The 19,101-nt window shown below is 43.3% G+C and overlaps 1 protein-coding gene across 2 annotated transcripts in view; it reads left to right on the top strand.

Moving 5' to 3' along the window:
• SRGAP1 (SLIT-ROBO Rho GTPase activating protein 1) overlaps positions 1–19,101 on the top strand; it is a 151,626-nt gene that overhangs the window by 63,079 nt on the left and 69,446 nt on the right. For both annotated transcript variants that reach the window (XM_075428406.1, XM_075428407.1), the window contains exons 2-3: positions 15,348–15,543; positions 18,144–18,306. In XM_075428406.1, coding sequence (XP_075284521.1) covers positions 15,348–15,543; positions 18,144–18,306 — 359 coding nt within the window. The remainder of the gene's footprint in view (positions 1–15,347; positions 15,544–18,143; positions 18,307–19,101) is intronic.

The raw sequence follows: 19,101 nt of genomic DNA, 5'->3' as shown, positions 1-19,101 counted from the left end.
ATATGTTTAGGTTTTTGTTTTGTTTTTTTTTTTTTTTTTCTTAAAGCACCTCTGCCTATGCTGTCCATGCAGCCTCTTGGGTTGAGATACACTTTGAGACCATCTTTCCTTTTCTTCCACAAACCGGCAGCTCTGCAGTGCTGGCAATGGGACTCTCAGCAGGAGCAAGCCCAGCATGGGATGTCCAGCTTGGCATTCCCAGCAAGACACCCGAGACACAGAGGCAGGTCAGAGTGAGCGGCAGCCTTGGTAGAGGAGCAGTGAGGACGTTTTTTGGAGAGGAATGATCCTTTTTCATAGTTATGAGTCTCCTACCCTGAAATTGAAGTCTGGTATGATTTTATCAAAATGCAGTTTTTACATCTAGCCTCAATGATGATTCAAGAAACAATTATTCAGAAGAGTTAAACTGTTGCAGATGTGCTTCTCACTCGAAGGACGTGAGATAGGTCTCCAGTCGTCGTCTCCTCGCATTGCTTCAGAGACTACCCTAATTCTGGGTGGCTTTTCCACCCTCTGAGGAGCTCGAGCATCTTGTTTGGCTCGAGTGTGAACTGCTTGTAGATCTGCTGGAAAACTTTTTCCTAGCAAGCTGGCTTACAACCAGCTTTTTCTATTTGAGCTACAGGCTTTTCTGATCTGAATCTCTCCTTCAAAAGTGCTGTATACCTGTGCAGTTAGAAAACTTTCTCTGTGGAAAGTGGGAAAAGCTCGCTGGGCTCGCGGCCTGCCTGGGGGCCATGTGCAGTGGTCTCCCAGACCAAGGGAGGCTTTGGCCAGCTGCTGTCTCTCAAGCAATTTTGTAAATCCTGCTCTAGGGAAAAAAAAATGTCTAGTTTTAACTTCTCAGTAAATTTCAGTTATATTTACAAACAGTTTCAGGGTGATTGACACAGTTTTAGGCAGGGTTGTTCTCCAAGCAAATTTGCTGTTGTTTGGAGGTAGGGAGAGGACGTTGCTGATGAGGTTAGCTGAGCTCACCTGCAGCAGGATCTCGATGTTGCAGTTTTGTTGTGTTATCTGGCCAGCCTTTCTTCAGGTGTGAAGTTCATTTGTTTTCTTATGGGTCAAAACCAGTGCTAATTTGGGATGAAAATGGGTTTTACAGACAGGGAAGGAACCATTACCTGGAACAGCATGTTAGAAAGACTTGGCTTGCAGGACACTTAAATACTATCTAAGCACTTACTGTCTTTGCTTTCCATTCTAGATAAAAAGTTTGGTTTTTTTCCTCCTATCAGCAGTTTGTTCTTTCAAAGTAGATTAAAGCAAAATCCTTCTCAGCATCTTCTGGCTCTCTTAATCTTGTTCCTTGTAACCTGAAAGTTTGTGTAAACAGGTAAAAATATATGTCCAAACTTTTTGATGAGACTGCTTGGTTTAGAATTTGTAACTTGCCTTTGGACTTCAGACATTTGGACCTTGCTGTTTATAAGTACAATGGTGTTTAGAAATACAGCGTGAAGCACCAGGGTCATACAGTTTCCAGCCCTGTGCAAAGGTGGAATAAAATTTACAGTACCTTTCTGAACGGTATTTGTGCCCATGCTCACAAATGGGTCAGGCTACCTGTATAGTGGGGAGTCAACTAAAGAGCACCGTGGCTTCACCATTAGCGTTTGACGTGTGTTGTGTTACTGCCTACAGTCACATCTGAGCTTGGCACTTTGTTCAGCCCTGCACAAGCATACAGTAAGTTGGAAGCAGAAGCTGGATTATAGATGACTGACCTGAGGAGGACGCAGCTAGTTGTGAAAGGGTGATTGCTGGATACAGGAGCTGCAGATGAGGTCTTCAGATAATGCTTAGTTTGGCTGTGACTAATCTGCAGTTTTAGACTTGTCAGATGTCTGTGATGCGTGTATGGGATCAACTAGAATGACCTGAACTTCATTCAAAGGTAGTCTTTATTTCTTCATGATTTTTACACGGCTGGATTATGACAGTTTACCACCAAAGTGGTGAAGCAGTAGATTAGCACTAAGGTGGAAACATCTATCCAAATAGAGAGGACAGGACTTACCGTTCAGTAAAGAATCCTGCTGTATTTTGACAGACGAAGTGCAGGAAGGAAGCTGCGGCCAAAATGCAGGTTTTGTGGAAACTGGAAAGGTTAATTTATTTTTTAACCAGATTATCTGTATTTTTTGCGCCCTTTAAGGTTTGTTAATAGATTTTAAATGGCATGGGAATAGAATAATTTGAGTCTAAGGAATGCAGGTAACTTGAAACTGAAGGTCATCTGGGTTTCAGTTATCTGCTATCTTGATAAGCTCGAGTAACTCTAAGAGCTTGCCACTGTACAGTTGTCTTTTCCAGGAATTGCCCAGGTTTCTCCTTATGTCTCTATCTACTTTCGTTTTACAAGTATTTCTGGTGAGAGCTTCAGTAATTAATTTGATGCAGAAGTAGTGATTCGTTTGCCCAGGATGCGCTGGCATCTCTCTCTACTCCTCCTGCCCCTTTGCGGGAGATGCTCTCCAGCCCTTTGGTCACAGCAGCCACTCTCAGGGAGGGGGGACACTTTCCTGTCAGCAGGTTGGCCACTGCACCCCTGGCTTCGGCCATGCTGAGTGGGTGTCAACTGCCCGCACCTCATCACATCTTCCTCCTTAGTTAATCCTTTCTTTTCAGGTCCTTTCCCAGTACTCCTGACTAACTCTAGTTCATGTTTGTTTCAAGAAAAAAGAGCAGGCCTAAGGTAAACGTTTGGAAATTTAGCACTGTTGTAAAACCAACCAGGAGTATTTAGAGTATTCCTATCATCCTTAAAGCCTCCTTTGGCAAATTGTCAGAAGCCTATGAGACTCATATCACTTGCTGACACGTCTGGTTTGTCCTTTTGAGTATCCTTAATTTCTTCCCCAGTTGGTATCCGTGTTTACTGCATTTATTTTTTCCAATTTTTTTGCTCGTGTCTGGAGGATTGGCTACTTATGGGACAGAGATTTCTCCATCGTAGGTGTCGCGTCTTTGATTTCTTCACTAAGTTGCACATCGCTTTCTGTGAATTACCAAAGTGCTTTTTTTTCCCCGGAGTAATAGATAACTATTTCTGCAGGTTGCCACTTTTCCATCCAGCTGCTGCGGCTGCCGATGTGCTGCTCAAAGCTGGCACTTTATATGTATGAAAATTAAGTGGCTCAGGTCCAGTTTCAGTTTAGCTATAGAAAGGGCCTAGGAGCTACTCTTGCTGCTCTGCCCATTGCAGCCCTTCTCCTTTACTCACTCCAGCAGGGCTTTTGCTACCAGAATGTCTACTTCCAAGTGGAGCCAAGCTAAAAACATAGGCAATAATAGAGGTTTTTACCGCCTTTTTCTTATAAAGGGATCCTGAACTTAAGTAGCACATGAAGGATTTGTCCCTTGGCCTTTCACTGAAAGTGCCCTACGTGGCACATCTGTTTCCTACAGCTGTTCTTGGTGTCTTTGCTTCCATAGAGCAGTCATCGGAGCCGTGTTGGAAACCCTAACCACTCGTGTGTTGCTTGGAGAGAGGCGTTTGTGGAATAGACAAACCAGTGAATTAATGCAGGAAGACGATGCCGATAGTGGGTGCTATGAATCTTCAACTGTAAATTTTGCTGGTTCTGATATTTCATCTCATAAAAAAGAGTGAGGGATTGTTTTTTTTTTTCATTTCTAACAGATTGAAGATTGTTTCCAGGGGAGCTGGAAATAAGCAAATGATTTTAGCCCTAAGTTCACTTAGTAGCAGATACTATTATTCATCTTACTGTTGAGTGAGTGAGCAACAATTACCTACAAAGTCTCACAGTGGATATTTTCTCTATTCTCACTAGCAGGAACCTTGGCGGGAGGGGGCTTTCTTCTCCTCCTACTGTAAGAACTGAAGCTAAATATAATTAAATGTGGCCCACGATCCAATTTCTACTTCCGCGTAGCAGGAAAATGGAACAAAGAATCTGCTTTGTGACACTGAAGGATTTGTTTTTTCCCAGCTGCTGTTGGTGGACAGCTGATGCTGGTGAGGAGGGTGCTCATGGGCCAGCACTGTGCCCAGAAGTGTGCCAGCTACTAAACCAGACTGTGCACCTCTAGCATGTTACCCAAGGCAGTGTCTTTGCCCCGCTTGGATGAGTAGGCAGGACCTTATGCAACTACAAGGATGTGCTCAGGTGAGTAATTAGCATGGGATGTGGACATAAGGTTCTAAAACTGGTGTAGAAGTCATCACAGTGGCATAGCTGTTTGTCTCAGTGAAGAAGAGGAGCATTGTGGATCTGTCGCAGCAAAAAAATACAAAGTTGTTTTAGAAGAAAAACACAAAAGTGCTCACTGTGTTAAATTTGCAGTTGTTAACAGTTACATGTGTAAAAAATAAATGAGCAATAGTGAAAGTATTTTGATGCATGTTAGGCAGGTTGGACTGAAAAGAGATGTGGGTAAAGTCCTGGCACACAGAACACAAATTACGGTTTCCTTTTTGTCCTTAACTGAACTGTGACTTCACCTTGGGACTTAAAAAGATGTTGCTGAAAGTCATGGCTGGGTCAAATGTGTGCTTTTATTTATGGCATGCGGCGGGGTGTGTGTTGTACTAAAAATGTTTTACTGAGCTCTTAAAGATGTGCTGTGCATGGAGAATCATTTTCACAGGATGGAGGGAGGGCATTTTCTCTAGTTATTAATTCCTCACTCTTAGCGTAGTGATAGTCATCAAAGTACAGGAGAGGCCATATCTGACTGATGCACAGATTTCATGGCTTTCCCGCTCATCCTCCTGCTCAGGAGATCCTGCCCTGTCCTGCTACCAGCATAACTCTCATCTTAACAGCTATATCACCTGCCGGAGGTTCAGAATAATTTATGTCTGTCAAGAAAAGACACATCTCTCAACGTTTAATTTATAGAAAAAGCCTTCAGACATTTTCACTTGCCAGCTGTCCACCTGAGATATTAAGAAGGAAGGGTTTTATTGTGGCAGAGCTTAACAAAATGAAATGGTGCTTATGTCTGTGTGGTAGGGAGGTTTCTGCTTCTCCAGAGGTAAAGGATATGTGGCAGCACCAAGCCTGGGGTCATTTCAGGGAGGCATCGGTGGACGGGTGATGCAGTGTCTGTCATGGAGCGGACGCTGCTGCATTGCCCAGAGCCAGCTCCATCCTCAGCCTTGCCGCAGCCAGGGCAGAGACTTGTCCTGGTTTCACCCAGCTTACAAGTAAGGAAGCTGGTTAAAATCATTAGGTTTTTGTTACTGTCCTGATTGTGACAAACTGATTTTTTTTCTGCTGCATATTTGCCTTTATACTGCATTTTGCACTTTGAAGAAACTTTAGAAGAATCTTTTGAAAGCAGATGCTGCAGCTACCAAATATTTTGTGCTTAGTGTACAGACTCAACAGCAAGGACAGACATACACTGCTTGTTGAAGTACTGGTGCAGCACCTAGTAGTTGACTACTTGTTTCTGCTTGATCTCAGCTAGGGCAGAGAGATGTAAAATATTCTTTGAATTGTCACGTTACATCTTTCAGGACAATAAACTCTTGGACTTTGGGGAAACAGAGAGCAGAAAGGGCATCTAAAATAAAGGTACTGAAGGAGTGGATTTGCCTTGAATTATTTCCAGGGTAACTGAGAACTTGCTTTCACTGCAGATCTTATTTTCTCATGGCACTTGCGTATGATTCTGGAAAGTCCCAATGTGATTCTTTTTAAGTCCCAATTATGAAAGTCTGAAATCTGTTTTAGATATTTTTACCATTTAAATTTAATCAGAGGAGGAATGAGTTAATAAAAACACTAAAATAAGTTCTGAGTGCTAGAGAGGGGTGAAAAAAGTGAACTTTAATCTGCCATGCTGAGATAATTAAGCAGTGTCAGGTAGGACTGCAGGTTCCCCAGTGCTTCAGCAGCTCCTGCATGCTCAGAACGCCATCTCCAAAGTGCAGATTAAAATGTGAAAGGACTACAGTGTCTTCTGTCTGCCTTACAATTTCCTCCTTTTTGCTGCTGCTTACAGAGGAAATTGCTAAAACCAATATACCAGTGACTGAATATGGTTACATGTGGGAAACAAAAGATTATCCAGAAGTCCTCCATGGCAAGAACAGGTTTGTTTAACAAGCTTGCCTGCGTTTTAGTACAGTTGGCAATGGTGATCCCAGAGTCGGTAAACCTGCTTACAGCCAGCATTGCTTTTACATTTCACCATCAACCTTAAGACTACCAGCTGCTGCTCCTGTTCTCCTGCATTTCTTGCCATTTGTCGCTGTAGTCTGATGGGTACATCGCTCATCTCAGAGGAGCCCTTCCGAGGGCAGCAGTCCGCACCACCGTGTAAGGAGACTCTATGGCCAGGTGGCCACTGCACCTAGCAGCTGAAAAGCTTGGGGCTGTGGGGCCGGAAATACCCATGGAGGTGAGTTACTGGGCCTGGAAGTTTAATTCAAATCAGACTGTTTTGAGGAATGCTTATAATGATACATATCTTGACTTCTTTGCACTCCTGTAGTCATTTTACATTGGCAGAAGCTTGGTGAGGGTTCACCTTATATAGCTTGTTTCGTTGTGCAGGTAATTAGCTCTATAACCAGTGCCCTGTGCAGTAGGAAACTTTGTAACTATGTCCTCAAGTCTGTTCTGGCTTTACAAGAAAGTTAAAAAAACAGAAGCCAAGGAGAAATTATTTTACTAATTTTTAAAAGCAAGCATTGTGAGTTCTTCATTAAAATTGTGAACTCACAGGTAGAGAATTTCTACAAAAATAGGGAGGTATTTTTTTGAAGTTCTAGGTGGCCTGAAATGAAAGCATACAGATATGCGATATACACATGGAAAGATAAAACCTATCAGCAGTTTGTCTACAAAGAGCAACAGAATTGACTGTCACCCAGAAAAGTGATACCTTGTAGTTCAGTTTGATTTGTAAACCAGATACAGCATTTCAGGAGCTGTGAAACCTCCCCACCGTACAGCAGCGATATGTTCACTTCAGAACAGCTTCTCTGCTGACCCCGAAGACCACCCCGTCCGTAAGGCTGAATTTCTCAGTCCCAGTCTTGTGGCACTGGTGCCCGTGTGCCAGGCTCGCCGGTCCCCAGCCTGGCCACCTCCCCGTGCTGCCATCAGTGCAGAACGGCCATCCTCTCCAAAGAGTCCGTGCACGCTCCTGCCGAGCCTGGTGAGAACATAGTGTGTCACTCACCAGTGTGAGCCGCGGCTGGGCGATGATCTGTGTTATAGATACCAGCTATTGGGAAGATTTCGAAAGACGTTGGGGCTGATCTGTAATGGCACTGACATGGGTGGTCTGAGCTGCGCCTGCCGTTCTCTTCACTGCTCTGACAATACCCGTGGAGCGTAACTGGTAGGAGACACTTCTTGTCCCTCTGTGGGTTAGTCCTTCTGTCTGTCTGCGCTTCTGGTAGTGAGGCATGGTGACAGAGGGTTGTGTAGCCTCAATGTAAGAGGGAAACAGACTGCCTGCCTTGATAGCAGTATGTCTGTTGGATGAGTGTAAGCTTCTTGTAAGTTTCAGTAGAGATAGTAATCCCAGCTTGAGTAAAGTTAGTGACAAATCTCTATTGATTTCAGGGAGGTCAGGATTTAGCTTACAAGCCTTGATCTTTTGCTGACATGAATTTTCTGGGAGACGTGAGCTTGACCGTCAGTTGATGCTAAAACTACTTTTAATGGTTTAGAAGTGAAGATATTTTTGTTCTACTTTATGAAGTGGTGTAGCTGAAATAACATTTCCTTAGCTGCTAATTAAAATGTAGAACTTACGATCTAAACAGAGAAGAGCAAGCATGTAATAAGGATATAGCATACAGCGTGTACTGGGTGAATTCTGTTGAATACTTACGACATAGTCTGTGTTCTAGAAAGAAAGAATTTTCTATACAGAGAAAATAACCAGAAGGAAGGATCCATTTCATCTACCAATTAGAGCAATCATAGCAGTCTATAATAACCAAATTAAATAATAGACTTATAGAAATCTGTGGCCAGGAAGGGGTATGTTTTTTTCTTGTAGAAAGCTCTTGTCAATCTGGCATTCCAGACATTGCTGCAAAGGATTATTCAGAGGAGAGCCATGAGTCATTTTTCTGTTCTTCTAGCAGACACCTCATCGATAAGAAGAGGAGAAAGGTATGGGCGCACCGAGTTTCCTTTTAATTTTCTCATGTGCCCAAAATTTAAGTCTGCAAGGAAAGGCTCATGTTATCTTTAACAAGCAAAAAAAAAACCCGGATGGTCTAAATCCTTCAGAAGCTTCAGAATAAGTTGTCACATAGATCTTGACAGTTTAGATGGCCTAAATGGGTTTTTAGACACCTACTACATGATCGCCTGTCAGTTTGGCAAAGATAGATGCTCACAGACTCCTTGTCTGTCTCTTTCTCTTTTTTTTTTTTTTCCTTTCCTTTTTAAGGCTACAGGTCTTTGCCATAAACGCCACAGTTGGGGTAGTTTCTGCTTTGCTTTGTTCTTCTTAAATGTGTGTGTGTGTGGGGGGGGGGTGCTTCTTTGATATGGATTCTTTGCTCTTTTTTTTTGTGCTGGTGGTTTGCAGAACTGATTTGTGCGTCTGGAGGTGGGGCAGGTGGAATGAGGAGAGCATCTGCTCCCCCAGCGGGAGCTGAGGGCTGGGTCAGACTGGTGAGAGACCTTGCATCAGACCACTCAGGCAGAGGAGGCAGCTTGCGCTTTGCTCTCTCCTCTTCTGGTTGGCAGTGGGTTTGGGGTGAGCTGGGATTTTACTGTCGAACTAAACAAAGTTCCCTCTCCTCTAAGGGGTTGGAATTTTTGTCCTCAGAGTCCCAGGTCCTGTGACCAGAAGGGCTCAAGTTTTGGTAGGACGTAGTGCCAGCGCTTAGGGGTGCAGAGGAGTGGCTGCTGCAGGAGCAGTGGCACTCAGAATGCGGTGCCGGCAGACTCCCTGCTTAAACCCACGGCCGCTTGGCCGTATCGCTGTGGCAAGGAGCATCCTGCCAAGCCGTGAGCTGGCGTGCTGCCCTCCATTCAGGCTCGGGCTGTAGGCAGCCAAGTGACCAGCAGCTGTGGCTGTGAATAGCAGGAGGGCGTTAGTCCAAGTACAAGAAGAAGAAAAGCTTCTTCACCTACGTAAAGAGGTTTTCTTGGCTCTTCCAGACATGCCTTCCCATTTCGAGGGGAACGGGAAGGTGGAAGATGCCCGAATGCAGCCACCCCTTTTGGATCCTGTTCCCTGGGATCCCCTAGTTACACAGTTCTGGTTGGGGGCACGTTGTTGCTCAGTCTGTGGCTGCAGGAGGTAGGACTGTGTTTGCTTGGATGTGTACAGCGAAGTTTGCAGCTGCAAGGAGAGAATTCTTTCTTTCTCTGCTCTCTTTGTTTCAACACTGCAGCTGAAGCACGTGTGGACAATTGTCTTCATCCTGGCTTCTACACCAGCTTTCCTGCTAAAGGCTGCACAAGGACTGTTTTTATCTTTAAGCGTGCCAAAGTGCTTGAATTAACAAGGTTTATGGTTTTTAAAAGGGGTTGACAGCTGTCAGGAGGGGCTTCAGATTCCTGACCCTTTGTACAGCCCTTCAGATACCAGGCTTGATCCTCACTCCCCATGCATTTCCACAGGCTACTACAGCCTCGAGATGTGTTGTGTTGAAGGCAATTTCAACCACATCCCCCAAAACCCCCAAACAAACAAAAAGTCTGAACTGAATTCTCTGGGAAATGGCACGAAGCCAAACAGTAAATGTGGAGCTGGGATGTGCCTTGCAGAGGTTTCACTTTAAGTGGGAACATGCATAAAGCTGTATGCTTAATGCCCTAAGTGAAATCAGCTGGGGGGGGGTAGAAAATGTCCACAGAAGTCCTGCAGTCAGAAGCTCAAGGGCATCACTGTCTCTGCAGCCACACTTCTTATTGCATGTTGAACACAGGGAAGCGATTTCCACTAGTCTGTCATAGAAAGTTAATCTTGTGGGACAGGCTCATGATCTATTTAAAGGAATTTCTGCAGCAGCCTGCGAGATCCTCGCCCCAGCGTCTCTCATCAGCTGTCAGACTGGTGGAATTTCCTGGCTTTTGAAGTGCTTGTGGTCTGGGAAAATGACAGCGAAGACCTGAAGAGACCGTGAGCCAGACTCCCTGCTGACCACAGAGCTTCCCTCACCATTTGTCACAGAAACACTTAGATAGCTTTCTAGCCATGGCTCTGAGAAACAAAAGCTTGTCCAGCACTAGTACCTTTAAGCTCTGTATCTCCAAGAGAAGTGTCAGCAGCTGGACCAGAGCACCCACCACAGGGCTGATACCTTCCATCATCTTTATCTTCTAGTCTGCTGAGAGGCAGGATAACGTCCCCGGGAGGTGTGGGAGTGCCAGTACTAGGGGTGACATGACATTTGGGACTACTGACTGCGCACAGGGGCGTCTCCAGGCCCCCATCAGTGATTCCTGTTGCGGTTTCTCTGCTGGCAGCATGCTCGGTGGGCTGAGGCTAAGCACTTTCCTGAAACAGAGCCTAAACTGCAGATGTTGGCCAGCTGCATTCAGCTGGACCAAAGCTCTGCTCAACTCGACAAAGAAGCCAAAAGCAGGTCCTTGTGAAGACAGAAGGCTGGAACGAAACTGGAAAGATCAATCCCCTGATGCAGCACCCCAGCTTATAGCAGCAGACTTGGACGTGGGCCAGTCTTATGCCAAGGAACTGAGGCGCAGTGGGAATCACATAAGATTGTGTCTTCAAGGAGGAACTGCAAGATGATTAGCATTCCAATATCTGCTTAATTACAAGTCCATGTTGGTCACCAGATGGTATCTAGGCTGAATTTAAGGTCTGAATCTTTTCCTGTGAAATATGATCTGGATACCATAAATGTGAGAATGAGGGGTGTGTTGATAGATCATTGGGGTAAAAACATGATGAAGTTGTAATGGTTTGGAAATACAAAGTCTAAGATACTGTGTATTGTCCTTAGTGCATTTGATGAGATTCTTCTGAGTGTTTTAAAGCTAGTCTAAAATTTTAATTATTTTGTGAAGGAGGTATTTAAAGAAAGATGGGAGATGATACAGTTTTGTCTGAAGTTACCCGAGCAGATAAAACCTGCAAACGTAACTATGCCTTGTGAGAGCCTGTTTGTACCCTCAAATAATCCTGACGAGCTGCTTGCTTTTATAATTGTTCGGAGGATAGGGCCCTGAGGCTGTTTGTGGTGTTATCCAGTAATACTACTGGATTAATGTGTCTGCGTAGTTTGTATATTGTATTCATGACTTAAATATAGCCCCTTGCTGGGCAGGGTGAGGCAGCAGGTGGGAGGCTTGTAGTGCAGCCAAGGGGGTGACCAGGGAGAGGTGTCTGGCTCCATGGCACTGTCCAGAGCTTTGAGCAAAAACCAGTGTAGGTCTGGCAGTGGGCAATCTGGTTAATACTGCGTATTTAAGAGATGTCCAGCTTCTGAGGTCAGGAGGGGGCTTCCCGTGGCTTTCTGGGATGTCTCATGGAGCCTAGTGCTTTGATACGTGTGGAAGCAAAGGTGATGAGGTTTGTTCCTTGCTGGTGTGTGGCCAGCGTCATCGTTGTGTGTCATGTCGCAGTATATCTCACCATGGGTGCCTTCAGGTGGGGCACTGGCCTAGAATTAGTTACACATATCTTCTCCAGGGTGATATGTTGTGTTACTGCAGTGCTAGATAAGTCATTATTTGTAATACTGTACTGTGTGCAAAGAGGTAACCTTGACAAGTTTGTTTCTGATTATGATTTGGGTGATGTCAGTATTTCAGCTTCATCCACTCTGTACTTAACTCTCAAAACAGCTATAATCTTGTGTCCTTTTGTTTTTCATGGTGCACTGATTTAACATCTTGTCAGAAGAAAAGAAAGATTTGTTGAAAGGTTAGAGTTATATCTTCAAGGCTGCCACAAACAAAACCTAGTTTTGTATTTAATGCAGTAATTCTAGAGGATGGTATCAATAATGGCATTAATTTGAAATAATTTTTAACATTAAAATCTTTAGAAATAAAACTTTACTCAGAGGTTATTTATTTAATTACAGTCACATGAGCTGCCCCCTTGCTTTTGTCATGTGTGCAAACTTGGACAAAGGGTGGGGATTTTTTCCCACTTGGTGTGATTCAGCCTGTTCAAGCTGCAGTGTAAATGGGTGGGATTCCTTTTGAACCACCCCTTGGCCAGAAAACCAGTGAGTGTGACTCAAAGCTGCTCCACAGAGAAGGAGAAGGTGTTAATTCATCCCAGGGTTTAAATGTGCCTGTTCCTGGCACAAAATAGCCTGGCAATCATTTGACATCAGCCACCCCGCAGAGCAGAATAGGACAATGTCAGTGTCCATTACAGCTGGTATCAGTTTGACTTTGAATTTAAATGTGCCAGCAAAACAGAGTAAGGACAGTCACCCTTCTGTTGCCTGCTGCACCTGTCTCCATATCTATGGAGTCTGGGCTCACTAGCTTTTAACTTGGCACCTTCTCAGAGTATTGGGTGTTTCTTTCTTTGAATACAGTGCAGCAATTCTCTGCAGCCACTCTTTGTAGCTCTAGGGAAATCACACATGTGGATTGGCTAAAGAAGATAGCGTTGCCTTGGTGCGTTTTTCCTTAGCAGTAGGTGATGGGTAGTCTATGTTAGTTAATAGTAGTTGGACAGCTGTGATTTTGTGATGCGCAGCCACTCAGGCTGGCTGGCTGTTATGCCAGTGTTTGCTGGGGGATTTTTGCTAGGTTGTTTTGTTTTGTTTTTTTTAAATCCACAGCTTTCTTTTATCAGAAAGTGAAAATCACAACATTTACTGATCTGATTTCTTACTCATTTTCATCTCCTCAGTCTGCCAGTATAGCATTACACACATTATTAGTAAAAGAAGAATTAAAAAGTGTGGGAGCATAAGCATGTGAAAGACTGGAATGAGAACTGCTATGCTGAATCCTCTTCTGGGCAGACTCTGGTCAGCTGCCACAAGTGGGATGTGTGTCTCCCCTTTTTCTCCTCCAGCGGGAGGCCAGAGGCTCAGCCTTTTGGAGCCAGCATGTTCTTTCTCCTTGCCGAGATTCAAACAGCCAGAAACTGTGGAACTTCCTTCATAGAACTTCAGTCCCCCTGTACCCCTAACTTACCACCTTACTCAGAGCTTGGACACCTCCAGCCACCATCAGTTTTCAGAGATCAGGCTCCAATTTTCTTTTCTAATATACAAGTTTGAAGGAAGCCACTGCTGTCCACTGGAAATCCAAACAGCATCAGAAAGCTAATGCAATTTCTCATATTGTATCTGTCATCCCTTGTTCATTGTTTCTTGTATCTCTATTCATATATTCCTGTTTCTAAAATCTTTCTCTTTCCTGTTGCTATGGTAAAAGCCTGCCTAAAAAGGAAGAATTATAGCAGCAAGATCCACTGACCTACAAAATAATCAGAACATAGTTGGTCTGTACAGAGCTCTGTTTTTAAAATGACTGGTAGAAAATTTGTAGTGGGAAAGGGAGATGGCCAAAGTACAGGGACTATGTACTGGATTTGGATTTAGTCAGAACTCCAGCTTATGGGCAAAATTGCTGCTTCTGATCAGTGAATCTGTACAACTGCTTTCCTATAGGCAGGAATTTTCCATGATTGCAATATTAAAAGTAGTGGACACCCAAAAAAGCAGTCGTGGGTTTTTGTTTCTGTTAATAACCTTCCAGCTCCATTGTGATTTTTCTCCTCTATGTACAAGAATGTCATTGATACAGTGTTGTATTACAGTGGCTCATCCTTGCTGGAGGCATGGTCCTTTTCCAACGAACTGATTTGAAATGAAATGAAAACCAAGCCATGAATTTTTTGGTTTACCTCCCAGACTATCAAAATGGATGGTCTCATTAATGATTAACACAGCAGCTGGTGGCTCAAAAGAAATTTGGAAGAAAATACTGCAGTGTCTCCCTCCTCCAGTAAATATATTGGCTGAACAATTTTCTGTGCTGATAGTACCTGATTTCAGTATACACGTTTGAATCCCAGCAGAGGGGATCTCTGCCTTTATACCTGCTTTAAGATCAGTAAAGATGCATCAGTTCCTAGTCGTATCAGATAATTTTTTGCAATGTTATTATTACTACTTACTGGTTTGCAGTTCCCTGTGATGTTAGCAGTGGTTTTTAGAATGCTTTTCTGTTTCAAACCAGTGAGGCATCTAAGATTTCCAACATCTTCTTGCCCATAGCATGGTTACATCATTAGGAATCAAGTAAAAGTTCACAACAATTTTTCGTTTACATGGACATAATTTCTGGCATGTTGTTTTGCTCTCAATAAGTCCTTGTTATAGCATTACATTGTTTAAAAAATATATATGTGTATTATGATTACAAAATGTTTACTCGACAATGTTGGATTACACTGTGCCTGGGCAGCTGACAAAACTCTAATGAACCGGTCTCTCAGAAGAATCAGAGGGGTGTTTTTAGACTAAGTGTTCCCAGAATGTGATTAACTGCTTAGCACTCAAGAAATGAAAGTGCTAAAGAAAAAAAAAATATCTGAAAAAGGAAACCATACCACATAGCAACTGTGCATATGGCAAACAGTGGTAAGAAATCTGGAGGCTTTTCCCTGTTACTCTAGATGCTAACTGTGAGCATATAGCCTCTTCTAAATTGACTGATTTTGTTTGATGTTAATAAATATACCACAGTCTCTGGAACGTTGTGCAAATTTTCAAATAGCTAGCTCTTAAGTATAGGTACACTTTTTCCTCTATATTCACTGGAAAATATTTGTGAATGCATGTACAGTGCACCAGTTCCCTCCCTGGCAGAGATGGGGCAGACACAGAAGCTCATTGGTGCACAGTCATCGTGGATGCTGCCTCCAGAGTTTAACCCAAGATTGTTTCCACGGTGTACATGATGAGACCAAGCAGCATGGCCCACCTGGCAGTCAGCAGGCTGGTCCAGGCCCAAAGAGGCCTTGTTTAGCCTGCTGTTTTTCAGGGCAGTGGAAGGAGCTGCTGCTCAAACGGTTGTGCACCACCTCCCACAAGGAGATGACTCCAAACCAGATGCTGTGCTAATGCCAGAGGCCAGGAAGAAGATGGGAGAGGAATGAGGAGCCAGGTCTTCTGCTGATATGAGCCCAGCAGAGCCCTGAGCCCTTGCCATGGTCATTCGTGAGGCAAACAGCGGGTGAGAGGATGCTGAGGCATAAGCCTGTGGTGGCAGGAGGGAGAGCTGCCGCTGCCACATCCCACCTCAGGACCTGAAATCCGGATCCAACTGGTGTAGCTGAGAGCCTGAAGTATGCTGGAGTGTTTGTAATTTGGGTTGGTAACACTCAGTTCTCATTTGCTTTCACTGACCTGGGTGAATGTGTGCTTCTTCCGTTAGAGATCCGAGCTCAACTCATTGAGCAGCAGAAATGCCTGGAGCAGCAGACTGAAATGAGAGTGCAGCTTCTTCAGGATCTGCAGGATTTCTTCCGCAAGAAGTCGGAAATAGAGATGGAGTATTCCCGAAACCTGGAAAAATTGGCAGAGAGGTTCATGGCGAAAACAAGAAGTACAAAGGATCATCAGCAGTACAAGTAAGAGAGATTTCCTTCCCCCTCACCCCCGTCTTAGCCAGTGCTGGAGTGCTGCACCGTGCTTTGCTTCTGCTGGTTTTTACTACTGCGAGGCTGGGCCCTGGTTTAAAGGCACATTTAAAATTCCCACCCCTATTTAGCAGAGTAGCAGTTCGCATTGCAGTTGAAGGTAGACAGGTGCCTAAATACTGTTTTGTTGATTTGACCCTCTACAATTATTCATGTAAGCTTCTGACAAGTGGTTTCAGTTTCTTAAAAGGCAGGCTGCACAAATATTATCCCAAGCCTACCATACAGAGTCTCAACCACCCAAAATGCAGCCAGTATCTAGCAGAGATGCAGAGGCCCAAAGGGCCTCAAAGTGTGCGCGGATCTGTTGCAGTGGAGTTAATAGAATTTGAAAGGGTCTAAACACAGATCAATCACCATTACAAGAAAAAGGACAGGAATTTCGGCAAAAAAGGCATTAAGAAAGAAAACTATTTTGATTTGTTGTTTTATGTGAACTTGTGCTGCCTCTTGAGTCCTCTTATTCCTGAAAATGGAGGTGATCTGAATGTTATGCCTTGCTTACAATTTAATGTATCCCTTTCGTGGCATAGTAACTTGTATTCAAAAGAAAAATGGTCAGGTAGTATCTGGCAAAACGTGTGTGCAGCATGTTTCCTAAGGGGTTTCAAATGCATTACTTGTTGGCATAGTCTCGTCTGGTTATTTTCCTGACTTGAGCTGATGAATGAATGCATTTTCCTGTCCCTGTTATGCTTAGGGGTATGAACCAATATTTTGTGTTTGTAAAACTGAAAAATAAGTACCTTTTTCCAATGTCCAGTTAGTGCTCTGCTAGAAATATACAGACAGAGCTTTTGTTTCAGGAGAAAAGTCTTTTCCAAACACGTCTGGCAAAGGGAAGGTTAAGCCAAATACAGCTTGCGCAGTTCAAAGAGCAAGAACATGTATTTCTTAAAATTCAGTTAAGTGACTCAGTGATTCTCTGAAATAACCAGTGTGTGCATATGTCACCACTTCAGAGCATGCCTTGGCTTTTTTTCAGCTTGTGGCAAAATCTCTTTGCCTTGTGCCTACAAACATCTTTTCTCGTTCTTAGACTTGTGTTAAATCCAGACTGGCAGATGTGCACAGGGGTCATGACTGGAGTCCTGCCTTTGGCTTCGTTCTGCAATTCTCTGATTGCTTTAGGAAGAGGTTGCAGCAAAAGTCACTTTAACTGGTAGTCCCTGCTGCTGTTCCCACCATCCCCCATGAGAACAAGCAGGAAGATCTGTGGGATTGGCTTTGGGGCGTGCAGAGGCAGTGAGGACCAAGTAATATCAGCATGGCCCTTCAGGGGTGTTCGCGTTGGCTGACCTGGCTGATAAAAGCCTGAAACTCCTTGCTGTGAGTAACACAGTTAAAATGTTCATCTCAAACAAAATGGGGGACTTTCCTGAACTCACTTCTGATTCATAGCAAAGCGCCACTGAATGATTAAGGAAAGGCTTTTGTCTGTTAATCATTTGTTGTTGCTTTGATTCTGGGGATGAAAGCTAAAGGTAGGCAATTAGATGAGGAATTAAAGGGCATATTTCCAACAGTGTGAATAGTTAATTATTAGAACATTTTACCAAGAATTGAAGGAGTTTTTCCCTCAATTCATCACCACCTCTGGCTGTTTTATCTTCACGTGCTTGATTCTTTGCACTATAGGAGAGTCCGTGCACAAGAGAAAAAAAAAGAGCAGCAAGTTTCTAGAGCACTTAGTTGTGAGGCAAACTTGAAATTAGAATTTCAACAAAATCATAAGGTAAATTTTATAAATTCTTTTGCTGCCTGTGAAACAGTTGTTGAACTATATGTATTTTTATTTTACTTTGTGTAAAAGAAATGAGAAGTCATCTGGGATTTTACTTTTTGCGATATTAAATGCTTGGAGTGGGCCTACAGTGCAAAAAGTCTGTCAAGGAAATTCAGAGCTGGACTGCTGTGGAATAAGTCCAGTCCTGCTGTTTGTCTTGTAATTGAACCATCTGGGACTGGCAGTAGCAGTGTATTCATGAGTGCTGTGAATTTATGAATGTTGAGCACAGAATATGTATGCTTGTGACATTTTCTTCTACTTTTATAGCAGATATACAAATCCATTGCAGTGAAACAACTGCGCCTGCAATTTTGCTCCTGAAGGATTTGGGATGCATTTGCATTGCTTGTTTATTTCTAATGTCAAAAATTAGTTACTGTTACTCTTTCAGCAGTGACCTTTATTGATTTTGAATAAATATATATATGTACTCCATCTGTAAGCAACTGTAAGCTGTATGGCAAGATTTTTTTAATACTCTCAGGTGCCTTGCAGTGTTCTGAATTCTTATGCTTTTTCTACATTTTTGTATCCATGCCTCATGGGATTTGTAGAATGTTTCTTAAAAGAGTGATCTGAAGCTTGCCTTAACCCGAATTATTCCAAGAACAGATTGACCGACTGTTCAGAAGCAGCCATTTTTACCTAACAAGTTATGACTGTAAATGTCAGGGACATGTTTGTGTTAATAACGTAACTTCTTCATTTCTATACATAAGACGTGTGTGTATCTCCTCCTTAGGAAAGACCAGAACCTCTTGTCGCCAGTGAATTGCTGGTACTTACTCCTGAACCAAGTGAGAAGAGAAAGCAAAGACCATGCAACGCTGAGTGATATCTACCTGAACAACGTGATCATGCGGTTCATGCAGATAAGCGAAGACTCCACCAGAATGTTCAAGAAGGTAATGCCTCTCCTGCAGTCCTCCAGCTGGGCTCATAAGATGCATGAGGGAGGCAAAAGTGTCCTAATAGGTAGCATTTGAGGAGAAGATTCAGCACACATAGCGCATAATCTGTTTTAGCACACGTATAAATTCTTCATGACTGTTCTCGTGGAGCAAATCCTTAGTGCTGAAATGCCTGGCAACCTGCTGTGTATGCTGGTGACCTTAAGAGCTGGATCGCAAATATCCAAAAGGGAGGGGAAAAAAGCCTGTTCTTCTCTCAGAATCGTGCTTGTCTACCCATGCAGGAAGGAAACAGTTTTCACTTAGGACTCCCAAAATAGTAATGCGGTGTTAATGCATTATTTCTAAAAACAGCATTTTATTGTAGCTCTGTCACGAGAGAAACAGATTCAAGCCAAAGTAAGGGTGTGCCTTGTAGTGCCTTGGCGTAAAGATGGCAGCGTGTGCCGTGATTCTCCTAAAAGTGTTTCCTTTCTTTCCCAACATTAAATATGAGCATACACTTTTGATAACAGAACTATTTCTATTAGATCATTTGAGCATTGTCTCTGTACATGTTTGTCCTTGTACGTGCCCGTTACATGTTTATGTAACACATACAATGTGTAAATCCCTCTTGTGCTAAGCAAGCACTCTAGGCAATCTTAGTTTGAGATCTACATAATGTGTTTGCAGTCATTGTTGTTATAATGTTCTGAAATAAAAACAGATTATAAATGCACATCCGTCATTCACAGTGGGATGCTGGTAGGGAAGCGTCATACAAAAAAGAGTTGAAAAAGAATAAAA

This window comes from Opisthocomus hoazin, chromosome 8 (genome assembly GCF_030867145.1).
Source record: "Opisthocomus hoazin isolate bOpiHoa1 chromosome 8, bOpiHoa1.hap1, whole genome shotgun sequence".
Lineage (NCBI taxonomy): Eukaryota > Metazoa > Chordata > Aves > Opisthocomiformes > Opisthocomidae > Opisthocomus > Opisthocomus hoazin.
This window is presented reverse-complemented; position numbering and strand designations above follow the sequence as displayed.